Consider the following 21,986-nt stretch of genomic DNA (forward strand, 5'->3'; position numbering starts at 1 on the left):
TATGCCGTCTGAATGGGGGATATTCGTGTACAGGGATGTTACGTCCATTGTGACTAAAAAGCTTTCCGTCGGAATTTCGAGGTTGGACACGACCCTCAGGAAATGATTTGTGTCCTTAATGTAGGCAGGGATAGTTGGTATAATGTCCTTAAATAGGAAGTCAAGGACTGCGGAAATATTTTCGGTGAGTGTACTGTTACTTGACACAATTGGGCTGCCGGGACGGTTGGGTTTGTGAATTTTTGGGAGGAGGTAGAATCGCCCGGGAACCGGTTTGATGGGCTTCATTGCTTTAAACATATCCTGGGATATCTTTTGCTTTTGAAACAGAGACTCTAATTGATTGTTGATTTTGGTTTCAAAATCTTTTGTAGGATCGCTATCCAATTTAGTGTAGAAACGTTTATCTTCCAATTGTCGGAAACCTTCTGTTAAATATTCTGCCTTGTCCATAACAACAATAGCGCCGCCTTTGTCCGCAGGTTTGATGATGATGTCGGACCGCTGACTCAAAGCGTCGAGGGCTTGGCGCTCTTCGGGTGACAGGTTGTTACGGACTGCATTAGGTTTTGATTTTGTATACGCAGCCAGAATATCCTTCTGTACAGCAGCGATGTACATATCTAAATGTCTCTGTGTTCCCTTGGTGTCCATGATTTGGTGATCTGTATTGTAACGTTCAAGAAGTTAATTAAGGATTTAGAAAAGCTGTGAGTGAACGATATGGATGGGTGAAATGAATTGTAATTTTGTATAAATGTTAACAGGCTGGCTTCGTCGTGGGGCCAAATGAGGAAAATATCGTCAAGAAAACGTTTATAGAGGAGGGGGAGGAGGACATTTAGGGCGAAGAGAGGATAACCGATGGTCGCTTAGGATAACAAACTGGATTCCAAGGGTAAGAAAGCGTAGCAGGGGGCGGCAGAAAGTTAGGTGGGCGGATGAGATTAAGAAGTTCGAAGGGTGAAGTGGATGCAGCTAGCACAGAACCGGGTTAAGTGGAGAAATACGGGACAGGCCTTCGCCCCGCAGTGGGTATAGTCAGGCTACTGCTGCTGATGATGATAAAGGTGGGTTCTGCGTTTTCTTAAGTTTTCTTTTTCTACAAATAAATCTTGAAATTGCATAGTCACATCGTTATAGTTTATTAAAAAACTACTCTTCTATACCACGAGTACGTCAGCTAATTTCATCAGTACCAGAGCACTTCTCCAGCCATGCTTCGCCTCAAGGTCATCTTTTGTGTAATCGGCATTCGACCGGACAGCCTTCGCCATGGCATCTATGGCACGAGCTGTTCTCAAAATAATTGTGACTCCATTCGTTACCGATGCACCAAAGCGGTTAGTGGAATGACGGCAGACACAGTAGGATGGTTTGTAGCAGATCCCTCCGCCACACCTTACTCGCCATTTCCAGCTGCGGCATCAGTAGCAAATACAGATGCGGTGCCAGATTCCTCCGCTTTTGCATCAAATTTGTAATGTAAGGACGTATGTGCCTCCATTGAATGTCGAGTTTTACCTCTATATATTTAAAAAATGTAACCGGGAACAGTTTAGGCAAATATTTAATTGATTGTGAGGCAGTGCTCATATTCAATTGCATACCAACTAGCCCAATTATCAGCAAATATTTAGAAAGGTGTGCTATTGCAGGTTATCTTGGAATGCCCGAGCGCATGGGCAAGATCCATGACCTTTCCCGATTAGATGCGGAGTTCTTCGGAGTTCTCCCCAGGCAGGCCCACGTGATGGATCCTCAGATGCGGCTTCTGCTGGAGACAACATATGAGGCTATCGTAGATGCCGGCTACGATCCGGAAACTCTACGCGGCCGTAAGGTGGGCGTCTTCATCGGTTGCTGCAACTGTGAATCTCACGAGGCGTTCAGCTTCAACCCGGAGAAGATTGATGGATACAGCTTGGTGGGCAGTTCGCCAGCGATGTTCGCCAACCGAATTGCTCACTCTTTTGACTTTCACGGTATGTTCTTTTAGGCACACTTTCCAACTAGTGTTTGATTATTTATTAGTCCCATTTCATGAACCTCTTTGTTTTTCCGCACTAAATTCCTGGTCCATTTGTTCTTTTCAAATGTCTATGTCGGACTAAAAAGAGCCTCAGATTTTCAGTTTGAATTCAAGTTTGGTGTAATAAAAAATCAGAAAACATGCATGGAGCTATTGCTGTGCGAGCTAACAGGTAAAGCGAACAAACAACAAGAGGCTGCCTAACCTTTAGAGGAAGGTTGTCGCCTTGTCAAGAAATGCACCGACTAGACAAGCGTCTACTTTACAGCAATGTTCTTCACAAGGCATCAAGTGGGCCGAATTTTAAACTTAATTCTGCATAGTTCCTTTTTTATCAACCACTTAAAAAATCATGAATGCAAGTATTGTTTTAGGGATGGCGAAGTTTTAGGAGACTAGACTAGAGCAGCAAATACAAAAGAAAAACTGATAAAGATCACTAGACCTACCTACATCCACAGAAAGAGACAGTGTGAGGCCAATACCGAGAAGTAATGCTGACTGTATTGGCCAATTTTTAGTGTTTCATGCTAAATATTCTGCTTCTATGCGCTCGCTAATGAGGGCAAGTTATTGCGAATTCATATTCCCTGACTCAGGCACGCATTCCCGAAAGTTCTGCGCAACCGTTTGAGTTCGCTTCCTTAAATTTACTATCCTAAGCGCCTGTGGGCTTCATTACGTCTCTATTATTTCCCTCACTATGTATAATGAAGGGCATCCCCTAACTTCATACACAATTTTTCTGAATACGCACTCTTTTTTTCCACGTAAAAGCACGGCTTGAGAGCTATTAACTTCAGAAAAGAGTACGGTAAGCGTCCTAAGGACTAGCTTGTTATGTGCTAAGGATTTAAGAACAGGAACCGGGAAAATATATACTTTAGAATGCCTTTAAAACATTCTACATTCGCCAATCTTACAAAATGGACCAAATTTTCTCTTATGAAAGAGATCCAGGAGTTATCAGCTTGTGCTTACTTTATCCTTCCGCTGCGCGTAACTTCCGCCTTGGCAACCAGTCATCACGAGAATAAATACGTATTTTGATGTTTCAGAAGTTAATACTTAACGGGGATAGTATAATCTTGTACACATTTACTATGGGCCCTCCCGAAAAAACACGACGTATATAAAAACTTGAAATGAAGTCGAAAACTAATGGACAAATATCTTTTTTTAATGCGAATATATTCCCACTCGAAAAAAACTACAGAACTGTGTCAAAAATACGACAGAATATCCTGTAGTTCTGTCGTAACCATAAGATATTTCTGTAGTTCTGTAATTCTGTTGTTTTTTTGTAGTATATTTCGGTTGTGTGTAGTTCTGTAGCGCTTTTCTGTTGTAACTGCAGAAAAGTTTAATCTTATTACAGAATGTTCTGTTGTCACAACAGGTTTCCCGTCAAAAACCGCACAGAAATTCTGTCGTACCATCAGAAAATTTTCTGCAGTTTTTTCCGACTGTACGTGACCTACATTCAAAATTCCGTACTCCAGGGCCCAGTATGGCATTTCTGTTGTCTGTAGTTCTGTAGCGCTTTTCTGTTGTAACTGCATAAAAGTTTAATCTTATTACAGAATGTTCTGTTGTCACAACAGGTTTCCCGTCAAAAACCGCACAGAAATTCTGTCGTAACATCAGAAAATTTTCTGCAGTTTTTTCCGACTGTATGTGACCTACATTCGAAATTCCGTACTCCAGGGCCCAGTATGGCAATAGACACGGCGTGTTCATCCACGATGACGGCGTTCGGTCAAGCCATGTTAGCACTCCGCTCTGGACAGTGCGAGGCGGCAGTCGTGGGCGGAAGTTCAGTCTTCCTCAAAGCGACTACGTCATTGAGCTTTCATCGCTTGGGGATTTTGTCCCCCAGTGGAGCATGCAAGACATTTGATTCGAGCGGTGAGTTCGTGATTTTTTTTTTCTGTCGTACGGCACGTCTTAGGACTAAAGTAATCAGATTTAGAACATCGCACAACCGTCACTGCACAAACGCACCACACAGGCCGCAGCAGACAACGGAGATCATATGGGTTTATACAGTAGAACGAGAGTAGGAAACTGGGCAAGTTGGTAAGTATTCATCTTGTTGTGGCACCACAGGGACGAGGACAGATACGGAGAAAGACAGACCAAGTGCTCTACTGTTTAACCATTGAAAAGAGCCCGTTGTACAAGAAATGAATCGAACGAGAGTAGAACACTGGTACTGTTTAACCATTGAAAACAGCCGCGTTGTACAAGAAATGAATTGAACGAGAGTAGAAAACTGGGACAGCACTTGGTCTCTCTTTCTCCGTATCCGTCCTCGTCCCTGTGGTGCCCCCCCCCCCCCCCCCCCCCCACAACAAGATGAATACTATATAGTAGCTTCCTTTGTGCATAAAAATTCTGGAACCACATTTTATTAAGCTGTATTATTAACACGCAGAAAAACCTTATTGGCTGGCCGACGGTCCTTAGTTCGCTGGGACGAAATGCTAAAAATCAATGCTGGTGCTCGATAGGGAAGAAATATTGTGTAATTTTTGTTTTCTGGATGATTAGTTTTTTTTCCCCCCACAAATATTACTACAGCTTTGACCACTTACAAAGAACCACCAAACAACGAATGATAAAAGAAACCTTCGCAAAACGAACTGTCACGCCAAAATTCTTTCATTCGTAACTGGGAATGTGTGGGAGTTGTCGCAGGGTATAACTGCGCCTACGGATTTTGCAGGTGACGGCTACGCTCGAAGTGAGACTGTGGGTGCCTTTTTCGTACAATCGGCGGCGGAGGCTCGTCGAAACTACGCCAAAGTTACAAACATCAAGGTCTATTCCGATGGTTACAGGAAGGAAGGTGGGTGTATCGTTCATATATTCCTGGGTGTACTTCATTCTATATTCCATAAAAAAAGTCTAGTGCATTATTATTAAGTATACATATTATCCGCGCATTCGTGACAGTCGAAATACTTTTCACTTCTCAGTTCTCATTTTAGAAGCAAATACTCTTGTCAGGCATGCACTTGCCTTTGCATTTACCATAAGCCAACATTAATGTGTTATGTGCAGTAAGAAAAGCTCTTAGGCTACCACGTGGGATAAGTAGGCCTCATGGTATGTGTAAATTACCTTTCGCCATTCTGCAAACCAGAAGCTATCGTGAGTTTTGAATTCATTAAGAGCCCCTTACATAGACGATCGAGATTCCCAGCTACACCTTAGGTGCTGTTTATCAAGGTGTTCTTATTTTCATAGTTTCTAGGGGAAAAATGTTTAGCCATCAAATGTCACAATACACTGCTTGCTTTCAACCATGCAGTATTTGAATCTTGTCCTATGACACAGTGGCCAGAGAGGGAAACTGCGTGATTATGCCACTGGCCTTGCGTTGAATAGATGCCGTAGAAGGTGACCTGTTTTGCAAATACGCTACCCTGGCGCACACCTTCAGCGTTTGGTGCCGCATATAATTTCCTTGATCCCACAATGAGACAAACAATGAAAATCATAATGGAATGCCACTTCTTTGTGACAGTGTCGAAGATTTGAAGAGACGAATCGGATTCTGCACAATTTCTGCGGATGCTGACAGCGGTGTTCACGTGTTTTTGCTTCCATCGTTTTCGCTCACTTGTTAATTTTGCAGTCAGTGCGAGCAGCACGCCTGAAAGCAACAAACTCCGGGCAAATGCTCATCATGTGAACAGTAACTAAAGGCAAATGAAGATTTTGAGCCACATTCCAGCGCACCTTCCATCTGCGTCTTCCTAATTACTTAGAGCTCATGCTGAGAAGCCTGAGAAATAGAAAAACAAAAAGCCGATGGCCTGTTAAATACCAATTTGGATTGCAACGAACATCTGAAAGATTACTAAATGCAAAGCCTATAACAAGTAACTATATATCGTACCAACCAACCGCACGTCTAGAAAAGCCACCACCAACTGTTAGCATCATAATAAGCAACAAATGGAATATACCCCCTAATGGGCGAAGGCCTCTCCCATATTATACCAATTAACTCTGTCCTGGGCTGGCTGCACCCACAATTGACACCTAGGAACTTCTTACTTCATACACCCACTTACCTTCTGTCGCCCCCTACTACGTTTTTTCTCCAATAAAATAACATTTATTACCCTTTTCGACCATCAGTTATCCTCTCTTCACACTACATGGCCTGCCCCAACCCAGTTCTTCTTATTTCCATTAGATAGGGAGTAACACGACCTATTTTTCTGACCCGCTCTTTACGGTTCCTTTCTTTTACACGGCCCATAAGAAGCTTCTTACTAGAATTACAAAGCGAGCATTATAGCAATATGTATCGCATCAATCTCCTGAACATGAGCATTAATAAGCAAGATTCATTAGCAACGAACATATGGGCGATAGAAAAGTATGCTTCTCTCTCTCTCTCAACTGATCCCATGCCGGTGCCCAAGAAAAAAAAGCCGACGGGGCCCCACCACGCCTCGTGCTGCCTGCGTAACTTGGGAGGAGGAGGAGGAAGATGAGGAGGAAAGGCAGGGAGGTTAACCCGTAAATAAAAACTGTTTGCTACCCTGCACTGGGGGAAAGGGGTGAGTGGATATGAAAGTTGTGAGAGAGGGATGAATGAAGTTAGTACAGCAACATCACAGACATGTCACATAACGTCACGTCACAGTCATATCACGTAAGAGAACAGCAATATCATAGTTTTTGAATTGGCCTTTACTTTTCATAAAGCAGAGCAGTGCCTGGGAGGCCTTCACCGCAGAGGATCGCCGTGTGCCAGGGACCTAAAATCTTAATTTCAGTTAATGGGCGTCCATCTAGATGCTCCAGTGCACGGCACAGACACTCTCTTTCCTCGCTGTATATGCAGCACTCATGCATATTGTGGCCTATAGACTCGTCGCACCCACAGTTTGTACATTCAGGGCTGTTTGCCATACCTATCATAAAAGAATACGAGTTTGTGAATGCTACACCAACCCACAGGCGGCACAGCAAAGTTTCTTCGCGTCGGGGTAGGCCAGGTGGAAGCCGGAGTTTCAGGTCAGGGTGCAGGGATTTCAAGCGGCAGTTCGCAAACTGGCCAGAATTTCACAAGGAGAGCGTGTGTTTCCGCGCAAGTGCCTGAAGCCTGCCCGCTGCGTTTGTTCTGGAAAAGGGAATCAACACACAATCGCCGTCTTGGTGGGCTGTTCGTGCGATTTCGTCCGCCCGAAGATTGCCCGCTACGCCCCTGTGTCCTGGAAGCCATTCGAAGATGATTGCATGTCCTCCATTAATTGAATAGTGATGAATTTGCCGTATTTCCGCTACGAGTTGTTCATGGGCTTCACGGCGAAGAGCCGCTTTTAAGGCTTGCAGCGGTGCTTTTGAATCTGTGAAAATAGACCAACGCTAGCTGTGGGCTCTGTTGAGTGATATGCCTAATTGCGACACGAAGAGCGGTTAGCTGTGCAGCTGTTGAAGAAGTCTGGTGAATTGTCCTAACTTTATTTTTGTATTAATTGAGGATATGACCATACAGCCTGAAGAACTGACCGCATTCACTGAACCATCAGGGTAGACATGCAAGCGATTTGCATGGTGCTCATGGAAGTATTCAAGAGTGATTTGTTTTAATTCTGTCGGTGATAGCTCGACCTTTTTCCTGATACCGGGTATTGAAATAAGCATGTGTGGTTTATGTAGGCTCCATAGCAGCGTCCAACGAACGGGTGCGCCCAGCAGCGCAACTGATATCAGTGCGGAGATTTGCGCGCGGGTATGTGTCGTCCAAAACAATTGAGTGTTGCCGCCAGGAGCAAGTTTTAAAAACTAGTTGCAAATTATCGTCGCCAAGCAAAACATTACAGCATGACTGGAATTATAACAAAGACAACCTCCATGGATTTTATGCATCAAAACTTTACCGCAACTCGCATTTCAGGGGCCATTTAGTTTTACACATACCATTTTCCCGTTCTATAACCCTCTGCGTTGTCCTGAACTTAAGTAGAACTTTTTTGGTTACTCTCCACGTTTTAGCTCCATTAGTAAGTATATGTAACTGTTATACGCTATCCTCTTGAGTGAGACTGGTAAGTTGATAGCCCTAATCTGCGAGCACTTGACTAATTCACACCATCCCAATCTTATTCTTCTAGTTTTTTCTGCTTTCATTGTCCGAATTTTTCGGTTATTACCTGTCCTAAGTAGATATATTCGCCGGCCACTTCCAGTGCTTCGCTACCTATTGCAAACTGCTGTTTTTTCCCGAGGGTATTGAACATTGCCTTAGTCTTCTGCACATTAATTAGCAGGACTATCAGGACTACTTTTCTGCTCTTCCTGTCTAGAGAATCTTTCATTATGTGTAATTCATTGTCCGAGTAACTTAGCAAGGCAGTGTCATCAGCGAATCGCCGATTACTGAGGTAATTTTGTTCAACCTTTTGTCCTGACTCCAAACTGCTCCCTTTCCGAATCTCTCACTGCTTCCACTAAGCAAGCCGTAAATAGTACTGGAGAGATCGTATCCTCTTGCCTGACACTTTTACTTATGGGGAAAATTAGTACTTTATTTATGCAGAACTATGGTTACTGTGCAGCGACTAAAATATCTTCCAGTATTTTCAGATACGGCTAACGTACCCTGATTTCGCAATACCCGCATGATTGTCGTGGTTTCGGTTGAGTCGAATAATTTCTCGTAATCAATGAATGCTATGTATAGTGGCTCGTTATATTTCGAACATTTTTCTATCATCTCTTTGATTGTATGCATATTGTCAATACTAGAGTACCCTTTCAGAAAACCGCAGTGATCATTTTATTCAATAAAGTCTAAAGTTGCAATTATTCTATTAGCGACTACCTTAGTAAATACCTTGTACGTAACGAATACTAAGGCGTTACTGTCAACTGGTAATGGCATGGTAAATAAAGCGCTGTTAAATTTTAGTTATCACAGGTTTGCTAAAGGATATAAACGTTATTTTTATTTTTGGCCACTGATCTCAGTGGATATTGGTGAGAGCGGAGCCCGCAATTCACTGGCTGTACCTAGTGCCTCGGATGCGATATTCTTGAAAAAACACTAACTTTATTTAAAGTCTCCAACACTAAAACCGTCGCTACAGTCAGCGCAAAAAGACACCAGGATTCCTTGTCGGTTGTCAGAGACGTGGCTTCGGGTTGTCATCCCATCGTAAAGCTTGAGCAGTTTGTGAGGCTTTATTTCTGTAAAATGATATCCGGGTTAGAAGAATATGAGAAGGAAAACGTTATCCTTGCATCGCAGATTAGATTTACAGAATTCTAGAAGAATATGAGAAAGGAAATGTTCTCCTTGCATCCTAGATTAGATTTACAGAATGCTAGATAATAACTCGTGTCAGTACTGAAACCCGAATCGGCGAACTTCGATGCGAACCACAATAGCATCTGCGTCAGCTTTCTGTCCTGAATATATTTCGAATCTGTGAGTCCCAGAGTTACCAGGGAGCGGCGTCAGCGATCTATTACTACAGCAATAATTTGTTTACTATATTAACCGAAACGTTTCTACGGTAATCGATGGACAAGTATATGACAAGGGAAATTTACAGTGTCTTTAAAGAAATGGTTTCCAGTGTCTGATTTCTGACTGGAAGATTTTCAATGGATTACCTAAGCGATGTTAAGTGACAACCGTTTGTAAAGAGCCTTATGTGACATTTTGTTTTCGGAGCCCATGTATAGGGCCATATACTCTGGTGACCAAGTAATGTTTTGAAGATGCAGGCTCCACCGGGAATAAAAAAAATCGTCTTGAAACCGCACAAAGTGTTTAAAAAAAAAAGATTTTTTTTTTCTACCAGGGCGATCGGACTGCCTCGTCAGTAGAAAATGTCAAAAGTATGGAGGATGTATTTTTCTACTTTTGGGAGGAGTTTATTTCTGGAATGCGCTACAAAGGACTAATAAAAAATAGTTACCACTCAGCACGTATGGAATTAGGTTTTAACCTACAATTAATGAATATGGTTGTGCTTTTCATTTAGTTGTGCTGGTGGGCCTCCATTGAATATGGTTGATACCTGGCCGGCAGTCATGTACCTACTTTCGTGAAAGTAATCAGAGTTTATTGAGGTTTTGAAATCTGAAACATGTGAAACATGAACTTCAGTGTGTTAAATCTATACTCTTAGGAGTTGGCGGGTTAGTTGTTTCTGCGATGTATTTTGATGTATGCATTCTGAGCTCTGTAAAGCCTGACAATAAATCTATAAAAAAGCTATAACAATTACGCTACGCACAGCTGATTCATGCATTGTAATTTTGTTTAAAACGTGATAAAACGGTAAGGGCAGCTGATATGTGAGAGGTCCGGTTAAATGATAATAATTCAGCTAACGCTGGTAAACAGAATAGGCACCAATCCTTGTCAATGCTTAAAACGGTCTTCATTGCGTTAGATTCCTTGGTCGACGTCGACCTTGAACGGAGACATTTTATTTATTGTTTTTCTCAGGCATCTTAAAAATAAAAGCTCTACTATATATTGTCGAAATGTCTGTTCTGTTCGTTGGAACGCTTCGCATGAGGATATTTGCAATAATAATTTTTCTCTCTTGTTTCAGGAATCACCTTCCCTTCGAACGAGGGCCAGAAGCGGCTGTTCAAAGACACCTACGCCGAAGTTGGGTTAGATCCGCGGAAAGTGGGTTATGTGGAGGCACACGGCACAGGAACCCCAGCGGGTGACACACAAGAAATCATCTCCATCAGCAGCGTGTTTTGTCAGACCAGACGCGAAACTCCCCTCAAGGTTGGAGCTGTTAAGAGTAACGCTGGTCACGCAGAACCTGCTTCAGGTAATAAAAAAAAAGGGCGGAAGGAAAGTGGAACCATTTATCGCCTATCAACATTTCACTCATAATGAGCGGGGAATCATCATCATCCTCATCAGCCTGATTATACCCACTGCAGGGCGAAGGCCTCTCCCATATTTCTCCACTTAACCCGGTTCTGTGTTAGCTGCGTCCACTTGACCCCTGCGAACTTCTTAATCTCATCCGCCCACCTAACTTTCTGCCGCCCCCTGCTGCGCTTTCCTTCCCTTGGAATCCAGTTTGTTACCCTCAGCGACCATCGGTTATCCTTTCTTCGCACTACATGTCCTGCCCATGCCCATTTCTTCTTCTTAATTTCCACTAGAATGTCGGTAACTTGAGTTATTTCTCTGACTCACTCTGCACGCTTTCTTTCTCTTAATGTTACCCCTACCATTTTTCGTTCCATAGCCCTCTGGGTTGTCCTCAACTTAAGTAGAACTCTCTTGGTTAGCCTCCATGTTTCAGCTCCATACGGGAATAGTGCGAAGATATTTACGCGGCTCTGCACAAACTATTTCAGTTGGCATTAGTGAGGCGATACGTGCCTATTGAATTATGTTCGAGGAATTTTTCCCCAATCTTCACGCTATGCACACGGCGTAGGTGATTATATGATAATTCCTCAACACAGCATGTAAAAATTTCTTCGTAAAGGAACGGGTTCAGCCGCCTTATACGTGTGCTTAGCTTAGTGTGGAAAATAGGAAGCTGCCTTGACTTCTTCACTCGGCATGTCTATGCCGCGGGGTTAAACTTGCCGGCAGTAGAGTTCAAGAAGACGCGAGTGGCTCTTCTTATTTCGGTTGCCGCACTAACTTTGTCACCACTTGCGGTCTCAGTGAACATTTCTAGACAATAAGAAGGCAGCATTGTCGTACTTGGTGAAAGGAGACACACAAGCAGAGTTCTTGCACCACTGATACACAAAAGGATGGAGGAAGAAACAGGTGGTTGAAGCATATTCTTTTACTTAACGAATTTTAGGGCTTTGATAATTTAGAAATTAAGGAAATAAGTGATGATAGGCGCATCTATAATTAAAGAATGTTTCTAGGAACTCTGGCCATAGAATTTTCTTGGCAGGCGTGATATGGTTCATAGATAGGGTCACGAAGAGTCGGACACGACTGAACGATTGAACTAAACTGACTAGGAAATCTGCAACCACAGTTCGTTCACTTCACAGGCATTTATCGAAAATGGGTCATATTTATAGAAGGCAGTTTGGCAACGTCCCGGCAGAGTACTGTGTTGGCTTTCCCGAGCTTGCTTATAGGATGCATGCATAAAATCGAGATGCACGAGTGTTCTTAGTTTGAAAATGTTGTCTCTGTTTCTGAATCCATATCGGAGTAATGCTTGATCAGAATACCCTAGACACTCTTTTAGCAGGGTACTAAGTTTCTTAAAACGTAGCAAAATGTGAAGAATAATTCGAATCTTTGAAATCTAATCGCCCCACTTTGACTATAGATTAGTTTCATTTTTAAACTATCATTGCGTCGTAGACGAGGTCTAAATAATATCAGTATGACATTGCTTAACCTGCATCATAATAGAGAAAACAATTTCAAAATGTTCTATGCTTTACAGCGATAAGCTCAATCGGAAAGGTGATTCTTGCCATGGAGACTGGAGTCATTGCTGGGAACCTCCATTTCAAGGAACCTCTACCCCACATCGCATCTCTTCACGACAGCAGCATTGAGATAGTAGGAAAGAACACACCATTCCAGGGTGGTCCGGTCGGCATAAATTCTTTTGGCTTGGGAGGTACAAGCGCACACCTCATTCTTGAGACCGTACCAGGACCACACGTCGACGATATTACCCGTGATAAGCCTTATCTTCCAAGGCTCGTTGTTGTAGCTGGACGGAGCAAGGAGTCACTGGAGGTTAGTTTACTATACACGAATTTAATAATTACAATGCATTTTGCAAGCACATATTGTGCACATATTCGCTACCAGCTATTTGTTTCGTTTTTATATACGCACAGCAACCCCTAATTAGGAATGTGTGTTTTTAATACAGCGTTTGCGGCTGCTGCTGTAAATAAATGTAGGCGTAATGTAGGCGTAATTGTCAGGCGTAATCTCCAATTAATTGTCCGCAATTGAAGGTAGTTTTTCCCTAAATGGCCCTGGATGTCGGAAATATATTTAATAATAATTTTATTTTCATCACCGTAAGTTGGTGGATGGTGGGGCCATAAAAGCGATTAACACTTGACAAAGTACCCCTCCCCTATACAGCAAGTGAGCAGTGGCATGCGACGCCACTTCTATCGCAATTACAAGGTGCGAGAAAATAAATAAACAGACAAAGTTGACCTAAACATAAGCACAAACGAAAAAACAGTTTGTTTAGAAAAAGAACACACGCATCAAAACAACAACAGTAATTGCAACTAAAACCATGTTTGCAAAACACTAATTCTACAAAGGTACGTTTACACGTCCATAATTAAGAGGCACTAAGAAACAAAAGTTTCGCGGAGAAAGATGTCAAGGAGGTTAGTGTAGCTAATGCTCTCTGTGTTTATATTCGCATTAATTAGTTTATAAAGCAGTGATGAAAGTTGAAATGCAACCATAAAAATATAAATTCGGACGTTCATTTTAGCATTCCCTCGATCGCCTGGAAGGGGAGGGCCCGTACCCGGACTCTGCTTACGCCCTCCTAAACCGGGCCGTGCAACAAAACCTGAAGTTGTTCCCGTACCGCGGCTACGCCCTTATTCCTTTGGAAGCATCAGGCAGAGAAGTGGTGAAAGTCGTGGAACGCGCCCCGTTCCAGAAGCGCCCCCTGTGGTTTGTCTTCACTGGCATGGGCTGCCAGTGGAAGGGTATGGCCCAACAGATGATGCAGTTGGAGCCGTTCAAATACTCCATTCAAAAGTCTCAAGAGCTTCTGAAACAGTTGGACGTCGACCTTGTCTACCTCTTGAGCAATGAGGATGGAGCGGACCAGTCCATGGCACAAGTGCAAGCATCCATCGTTGCAGTTCAGGTGCGCAATATTATTTCTTATCGCTACTATTATGATAATTGTTAAGGCAGCAACAGAAAAGGCTTGAATACTTTTATGACCTTATTCAACTGTCTGCGACCTTGCTGCTATGTGCAAGGCTTACTTCGTGAAGTTCAGAACCACAGGCGCCAAAACGAGCTGCAAGTTCACATTTAAGATCAACAGTAAACTATAGCATGTTCAGTTAACGTGGCACATATATTTACGTCTACGAAACAGCAGATGGCGTAAATTGGCCATCTGGCCGAATGTTTCCACAGATTTCGAAACTTTTTTCAGTTTCATCTCGTGTCCAGCAGTGGAACATCACATTTATTAGACCCTGCCGCGATTGTACAGTGGTTACAGCGGTCGACTACTGTTCCCAAGGATGCGGGACCGAACCCCGGCTTCATTGGCCACTTTTTGATGGAGGCAAGAGCTGGACGTCCGTGTGCTGTGCAATGCCAGTGCACGTTGAAGAACCCCAAGTGGTCGAAATTTCCGGAGTCCTTCGCTACGGCGTCTCTCATAGCCTGAGGCGCTTTGGGAAGTGAAACCCCGCAAATCAACCAAACCAGAAAATGAGTTGTGGTTTAACTCTGATCAACCATTCTTGAATTACAATAGCAACAGCGGAAGCTTCTTTTGCCTGCTACATTATTCCTCTATCTATCCCCTTTCAGTTAAGGTGCTACATTATTGGGTACGCTTAAGCTCATCCTTTAAGAGTATATGACGCGAGAGCGTAAGCTACCAGATGCACCCTGGTGGTCGAAAGTTCCGGATCCCTCCACTACAGCGGCTCACAAAGCCTGAGTACCTTTTCGTACTTTAAGAACCCAGAAACCGAATCAAAAACAAGCATGCTAACGACGTTGAATAAAAGACAGCTTTTGAGTATTAATGAAAGATTAGTTCAACTTAAACTTTCTTCTGCAGTTTGTGTCCGCCTGTCCTCATAATCTATTCACACAAGCGACTTTGTTTATTGCCCTCAATGGATGTTTACAAAATTAGGAAAGTGTAATTTTCGACACAGTGTATCATTTTCTTTATTTCTCTTTAATTTAATTTTTATTTTTAGTATTTTTACCAAACTTATGTAACTATATTTTTTGGAAGGTGGCGCTCGTAGACACGCTTGAAGCTGTGGGAATTCAGCCAGATGGCATGGTGGGCCATTCTCTAGGGGAGATCAGTTGTGCTTACGCCGACGGATGCTTGACGGCAGAAGAGGCAGTACTTTGTGCTTACTGGAGAGGGCGCTGCACTGACTTGGGAAGTTTGCCGAACGGAGCCATGGCCGCTGTCGGTAAGTGTCGCGGCTACAGATAGTTTTTCCATGAGAAAATAAAATGCCTTAAATTTTGTCTTTAATGCCTCGTCCTCGTCTCTATATGTCTGGCTCTCCCTCTACCTCAACAACAATCTGTAAAATTCTTTGAACCTTCTCCCCTTTCAGCCTTACTTCGACGGCCCTCCATTATCACTTCTCTCAAACACCGTTCTTATCTTTCTAGTTATTAACGAAGAAGCGTTACAATTTCTCAATTCTCGAAAATTTGACACCGACGTTAGTTGTGTTGTGAGGCGGAGGTTTAGCTAAACATTTCAGCCTGCATGATACCAGTCGAGTATATGCAGTCACGTTTATCCGGGTGTAGTGCCAATCAATGAACACTCCCTGGTTCAGAAAGGGCAAAAGCGACAAATTACTGCACTGCGGGTGTGGAAGCAGGTAATGGTTGCTGAACAGTCTCCAAGTGAATGCACGGGGTGTACAAGACATACTGGACATTGAGTTTCTGTGCTCTAAGTCAAGTTGAAATGAAATACGCTTTAGATATATAGCTTAATCCTACCAACGTGATTGCCAAAATACAAGGAATTGCAGCCTAAATGAATGAGCAATTACAGTTAAAACATCGAGAAAAATAATGAGTGTGTCCTAATTTACACGTTCCTAATAACGGTAGCATGAGATAATTAAAATCGCGAGGACGATTGAGTCCCCTTAAGAGTTGAGTAAAGAAACTTAGATTTAAGAAATGCGTGCATTTGCCCAGAGGCATCGTTTAGGTATTACATTTTGCAGTACGCAGAGCAAGCACGCTTTTATTCTGTATATTTTATGTAATATGAGATATTCTCAAGGCTCTCGGCGTCGGTTCTAGGAGGATGTTTTCTTGACAGGCTAAGTACGTCACAACCGTAAAAAAGGCCGCTCCATTTGCCTGAATGAAAAAAAAAAACAACAACCTTTACATGCATTCCTCATTTCACCAAACAGTTGAACTATTCTAATTACCACGAAAGGCTGTTGAAATGCTATACATTCAAAACGAGCTTAGAGGACACTTAAAAAATGGTCTGTTTTTCGTTGTCGTAACGCACGCCGTCAACTGGAAGGTGGTGCTCATTATTCAGTGTTGTTGCGCGACCACTCTGACGGTGGCTCTGTCCAGGACTGACATGGGAGGAAGCCGCAAAGCGCTGTCCTGATGGCGTGGTTCCAGCATGCCACAACGCATATGACTCGGTTACAGTCTCGGGGCCGGCTAAAACTGTAGACGAATTTGTCGGAGAGCTTCAGTCCGAAGGCGTGTTCGTTCGAGAAGTGGACAGCATGAATGTGGCCTTTCACAGTGAACATATGCAGTTCATGGCACCTGCATTCCGTGATGCCTTGGAGAAGGTAAATCTTACACTTTAGTTCTTTTCTTGTCTCATTTGATAGAATCATCAATAATTACGATCGTTACTTCAGATAACACTAAGATGCGATAATCTACAGAAATCACATTTCCTCCTGTTCGATACTAACTGGCACCCATTGCATGATTATTTTCATTAGGCGATGCAATTAGGAATTTGTTTTCGTGCTACTTCGACGAAACCTGGTGTATTTCAGTGGCACAGAATTTCAAGCTCAACTGTAACACTTCCTCGAGAGAAAGTGAACGATTAGATCTGCCTTAATTTTTTGTTTACCTAATGTGATGTGCACTGATTTCGACTCCAGGTGTTCATGTCTACAGACTGCTGTGAATTTGTCTTTGATTACTTATTTTTAGGCTTCTGTGGTTTGGTACTTTTTATCTATCTGGATTTTTCTTGTATTATCTATATGTCAGCAAAGGGAAAGCAGCGAAGGCGCTTCCGTATTCAGAAATGAAAGCTTAAAAAAAAATACGTTGATTTCGATCTGGGGGCTTCATATAGGCGCAGCTACCTCTGCTTCTTTGCATAAGGAATGCCAACACAGATTCATTTCAATTTCTGCTAAGTCGTTCGTTAGGTCTACAGTAGTTTTTCTCAAGGTAGAAGCAGCATTTAAAAAGTACGAAGACATTAGCCTGATAAATTAAAGTCATAATTACTTCTATGTGCACCAGCGGTTGGCTTCTCTAATTATTGAGAAGTCCGCCGCAGAAAGTTAGGCGAGCAGATTAGATGGGGTTGGGGAAGTTTGCACGGAGAAGCGCAATACAGATGGTACAGGACTAAGTATATTGTACAGATAATGAGAGCAACATTTCCACTGCGGACTGGTGTGATCAGGTGCAAGTGATTACGCAATATACAGTTGTCCAGTCCAAATTCAATGGGGCATTCTATAAACAAACTATATCTACTTCTTTATTTTATAACTTTCTGTCTTTGTGATGCCCATTTTTAGCAAGCTGAGTGCGTCGTTGAGACATATTACTGTTGTTTCCTGTGCAGGTATTGCCAACATCCAGGCCTCGCACCAAACGTTGGATAAGTTCCACTTTGCCCGAAAGCCACTGGAAGGAGCCCATAGGCCAACACTGCTCTGTTGATTACTTCATCGAGAATCTCGTTAGACCTGTGCTCTTCTACGAGGCCCTCCTGCATGTGCCAAAGGACGCCATCCTCTTAGAGATAGCACCCAACTGCATTTTGCAAGTATGTATGTTTTTGCTTGTTTTATTGCGAAAGCATTCGTCCACCCGCCCTGTCATCTATGCATGGACGCCCGTTACCCTAGAGTACCTTGTCCACACCATTTTACTCTTGGGATCTACTTAAGTATTTCCTTCTTGCCCGATGCTGAAGTACTTGCTTTTATGCAGCCAAGAAGGTTTTTTTTTTCTACACGTTTATATTACTGATACTTTCATTCGTTCTGAAGCGCGGGTGATCTTCTCTTTATCATTTGGTTTCATAGTCGAGCAAGCTCAACTGCCTCAGTGCTGCAGCATCTCTGAAACATTTTTTTTCGTTCACGCCCATCTTTCTTGCTCTTTCGGACATGTTGCTCATTACAACAACTGTAGCTCTTATTCACTCTTTTGCACATTGATTATTGCTAGCAATCAGCAACCATGCTACGTTTGACAAGTTTTTGTAGCTAGCTATCTATTGTGAAGATATAGGTGCAAGCCATGAATGCTGAATAGGCTCTGAGAAGGAGCAGCAGAAAGTCTTTGCGAAATAGAGCTCCAGAAAGCTATTCTCAAAACTTTGCTTTCGGTTACGTCAGCACTACACTATGTACCCTGCAAAAAGTGCCTGTCTGATATTTAGCTCATTGGTCCCATCCTGGATAACACGCATCCGTGTTATTCCTTTATCCTTGCAAACTTTCGCCCCTGTAGAAATAGAACGTCAATCAATAGTTCTCTCGGGAACAATGCGAAAAACTGCGAAAGCCTGTGATACACTCGCTGAATGTCTGAAGAGGGAAGCTTTGAAATTATGGTCAGATTCGAATGTACTAACTACTTGTTCATATATTATTACCTTATGATTAAGATCCAAAGTTTTTTTATTGTGTGCGAAGATTATTTTTCTTCTTGTAAATGTTCCGAGGCCTTATATTTTCTACCACCAGCGAACATTTCGATAGTCAAGTTCCTTTTTGTCTGGAAGGCATTGTCAGCGTGGTGGCGTTGCTGTGTCGTGCCAGGCGACGTTTCGCGCATTGTACAATGCTGTTGCTAAAGAGCTTTCTTCATATAATGTTAGGCAACTGGTGGAAAGATGGGGCCGAACAATGAAAGTGAGACCCTTGCGAAGACTTTGAGACTCGTCAATTTCTGCAGTGGTTTCGTTAGGAATAGCGGTGCGTGGGACCGAAATGAATGCCGTCTGAGCTCACTGCACACTTCCGCTACCGTATTCGGAAGAAGCAGTTTATGCTTCTTAAATTATTTTAGCCTTTTAACTCTTGTTGTAACTGCGTTCTGCTATATCTAAATACAATTATATTGCCTGGTCGCATCATATACTTGTCGACGCTGGCGGTCACGCCAGATACCAGTGAAGCTTACTTTGTTCTTACTTTGCTCAATATCTACTATGCACCCCATGGGGCGTCACTGAAAGCCACCTTGCTTTTGTTTTTAAGCGTCCTTCCGGGATACGAGTTGCAACTGTCCATGTGTAGCTAAAAGATTGCCAACGTTCGCGTAGGAGATTTTCTTTTTCAGCTCCTGCCGATATTTTCTACAGCAGCCCGAAACACGAAGCTAAAGTTGTCCTTTGTGCACAAACTATAAAACATCAATGATGCTGCAGCCATCTGGGAGAATTTAGTGCGCGCACGCGCCAGATGCCTCCTATAAAAAAGAGCTAAATTACCAGCTGTTTTTGAGCCCTGCTTTAAAGTGGGTATGCTGCATCGTGTGATCGGTTACTTTAACAAAATAAACTTTGTTTTCTTGTATATTTGACTGCCTTTTCTTTATTATTATGAAACGGAAATGAAAACTGAGGTACCTTTTAGGGGCGGAAGTCGAACCCAGGATTTTCGTGTGGCGAAACAGACAAACTCTAATAGGCGGCGAAGGCTTGCTGGTTCAAGCTGAACAAAGGTTAACCTAAAAATTTGGAATGCGAACGGGGTCTGACAATGCAATCGCGTTCTGATCTTAATATGTGATGCTTAGGTAAGCGATCCCGTGCTAACGCGTCCTCCGCAGGCTTAGCCATAACAATGGATTGGATCACAGCGATGGATGTTTCATAACGTGTAAAGTCAGGAATGGTGTTTATGAGTTAATTCAAGCGCCGCGGGAAACGAATTCATGATTCGAGGATGGCATAGAAACACGCGGCTAGCAGACGACGCGGCCGGCACCACTCCCGGACTTACTTTCAACTCCGCCATCGGTGGCGTGGTCGTCGCTCTGCACGGGACGTAAACGCCTTCGTGTAATCTTCGTTTGCTTCAAGTTTTTATGACTGGATGTTGGAATGTCGATTTTAACCGCCTGCGGCATAGGTCTCTTTCAGCTTATTTATTATATCTCCGTCGCGTTAATTCTATACAGCTCTTCGATATTCCCAGCAACATTCTGATCACTGAAAACGCTCACAGTCAGTCCTCTTGTGTCTGCTCAAGCGCAACGGCGCATAGTATGTCCGCCTTTTAAAACTTCATATATTTAATCTGGCCTGCAATAAGAATCCCAAACTCTACCAAATTCCAAATATTCCGTACAGCGGTTTCATTCAGTGTTGCCAGAGAGGTTTCACTAGAGGAGGTTCTAGCGTTAAACTTTTTCAAGTTCCGTTTCCAAAGGCGGGCTGTGCGTGGCTGCAGATTCTGAACACCATAGTTCCATGCGTCATAGAACGAACGATAACTTTTGCGGTTTCTTCATCTCCTGGTGTGACCCTAGAAATTGATTGACATATACCAGTTGAAACATGTGGCCAAAAACTACACTGGGGCGGGAAATTTCCTGCCTGGTGATGCATCAGGGCACAGTGGAGTAATGACCACCGAGAGAATTATTTTAAGTCACATTAATCATCTTGCATATGCATCTAATGTTAAGTGACATAGAGGCGACTTTCAGGTGCCCCTGGTTAGCAGTCTAATTACTTAATCTTGCGAACGCAATACTACTCCCATTTTCAGCCCTTCGCGAAGCCACGGTCGGTAGGCATGTTTGACCTTTAATGACCCCCGATGGCTATGAAGTCATACCAGCTGCGTGAGATGGGTTGCCGAGTAGAGTCTTCGGGTCGCCGCGGTCGGTAGGCACGACGCGCCGCGGATGAGATGATGACGTCACTGTGACGTGATGCAAGCTACGAAAGATGGGATACCAAGTCGAGTCGTCGGGCGGCGGCGGTCGGTAGGCACGGCGCTCTGCAGCTGGAGCCGCGCTGCTACTGAGTGGAGGCGCTGCTGTCACCTCTTCTCTCACAGTTCAGAGGAGGAGGAGCAAAACGATGGGTATATAAATGCTCGCGCTTCCTCAGCTGCGGCACTTGCTGTGCATCCTGATATCAAAAAAGAAAAGTCACGCCGTCTCGATAGATCCAGGAAACGACAGCGGGCTACAGAGACGGAAGAAGAACGGAACAGCGTCTCGCTCGACGGCGCACTCAAGATACAGCTAGACGAGCATGTCGCGCTTCTTTTAAATCGTCCTCAATTGCTGACGACTCCGAATGTAATGTAATGGACGCTTTGAACAGTGAAGACTCTTGGTCGACGCGTGCACTCAGCAGTCAAGCCCGTAGGAATGCAGCTAGGCGGCAACGACGCGTTAAGGAAACAAAAGAAGAACGGCAGCGGAACTATAGCGTAGCCATGCTATTATTGCTTCCGAAACGTACCGGGCTTAACTAAAGCTAAGCCCCAGCTAATGTTTCATAATTACTTCACAATGCCAGAAGGTAAAGCTTTTAGAACTGGTGAGAAGAGAGGATGAGAAGAGAGAAGTCGCTTGAGAAAGATTTGATGTTGGGAAAGGTTGAGGGTCACCGAAGAAGGGGTAGGCAGCGAACGCGATGGTTAGATGGCATCCTCGAGGCGCTGCAGATGAAGTTGTGTGATGTTAGGAAGTTAGTGAGAGACTGGAAAGCGTGGCGTGATATGGTCCATAGATTCACGAAGAGTCGGACATGACTGAACGACTGAACTGAACTGAACCGCCTCTAGAAAATCACATCTTTACTGAAATGGCACAAACTGAATGCTTGAACACGATCAAATAATCTGCAATATATATATTTGTATTTGTACCGTTTGTACACATTTACACAGACAGTATATTTCTTTTCTGCACATAATTCCGCCTTTGGAAAAAAAGGAGGAACATTTG

At 43.3% G+C, this 21,986-nt stretch overlaps 1 protein-coding gene across 1 annotated transcript in view; it reads left to right on the forward strand.

Annotated features, from left to right (window-relative positions):
- LOC146189838 (fatty acid synthase-like) overlaps window positions 1-21,986 on the forward strand; it is a 66,570-nt gene that overhangs the window by 7,589 nt on the left and 36,995 nt on the right. The window contains exons 2-10 of the mRNA XM_084604599.1: window positions 1,659-1,985; window positions 3,740-3,940; window positions 4,761-4,883; window positions 10,630-10,863; window positions 12,478-12,779; window positions 13,510-13,896; window positions 15,022-15,211; window positions 16,365-16,594; window positions 17,626-17,829. Of these exons, the coding sequence (XP_084460725.1) occupies window positions 1,659-1,985; window positions 3,740-3,940; window positions 4,761-4,883; window positions 10,630-10,863; window positions 12,478-12,779; window positions 13,510-13,896; window positions 15,022-15,211; window positions 16,365-16,594; window positions 17,626-17,829 (2,198 nt within the window). The remainder of the gene's footprint in view (window positions 1-1,658; window positions 1,986-3,739; window positions 3,941-4,760; window positions 4,884-10,629; window positions 10,864-12,477; window positions 12,780-13,509; window positions 13,897-15,021; window positions 15,212-16,364; window positions 16,595-17,625; window positions 17,830-21,986) is intronic.

Source organism: Amblyomma maculatum, chromosome 5, assembly GCF_055883805.1.
Source record: "Amblyomma maculatum isolate TAMU_Amacu chromosome 5, ASM5588380v1, whole genome shotgun sequence".
NCBI classification, from domain to species: Eukaryota; Metazoa; Arthropoda; class Arachnida; order Ixodida; family Ixodidae; genus Amblyomma; species Amblyomma maculatum.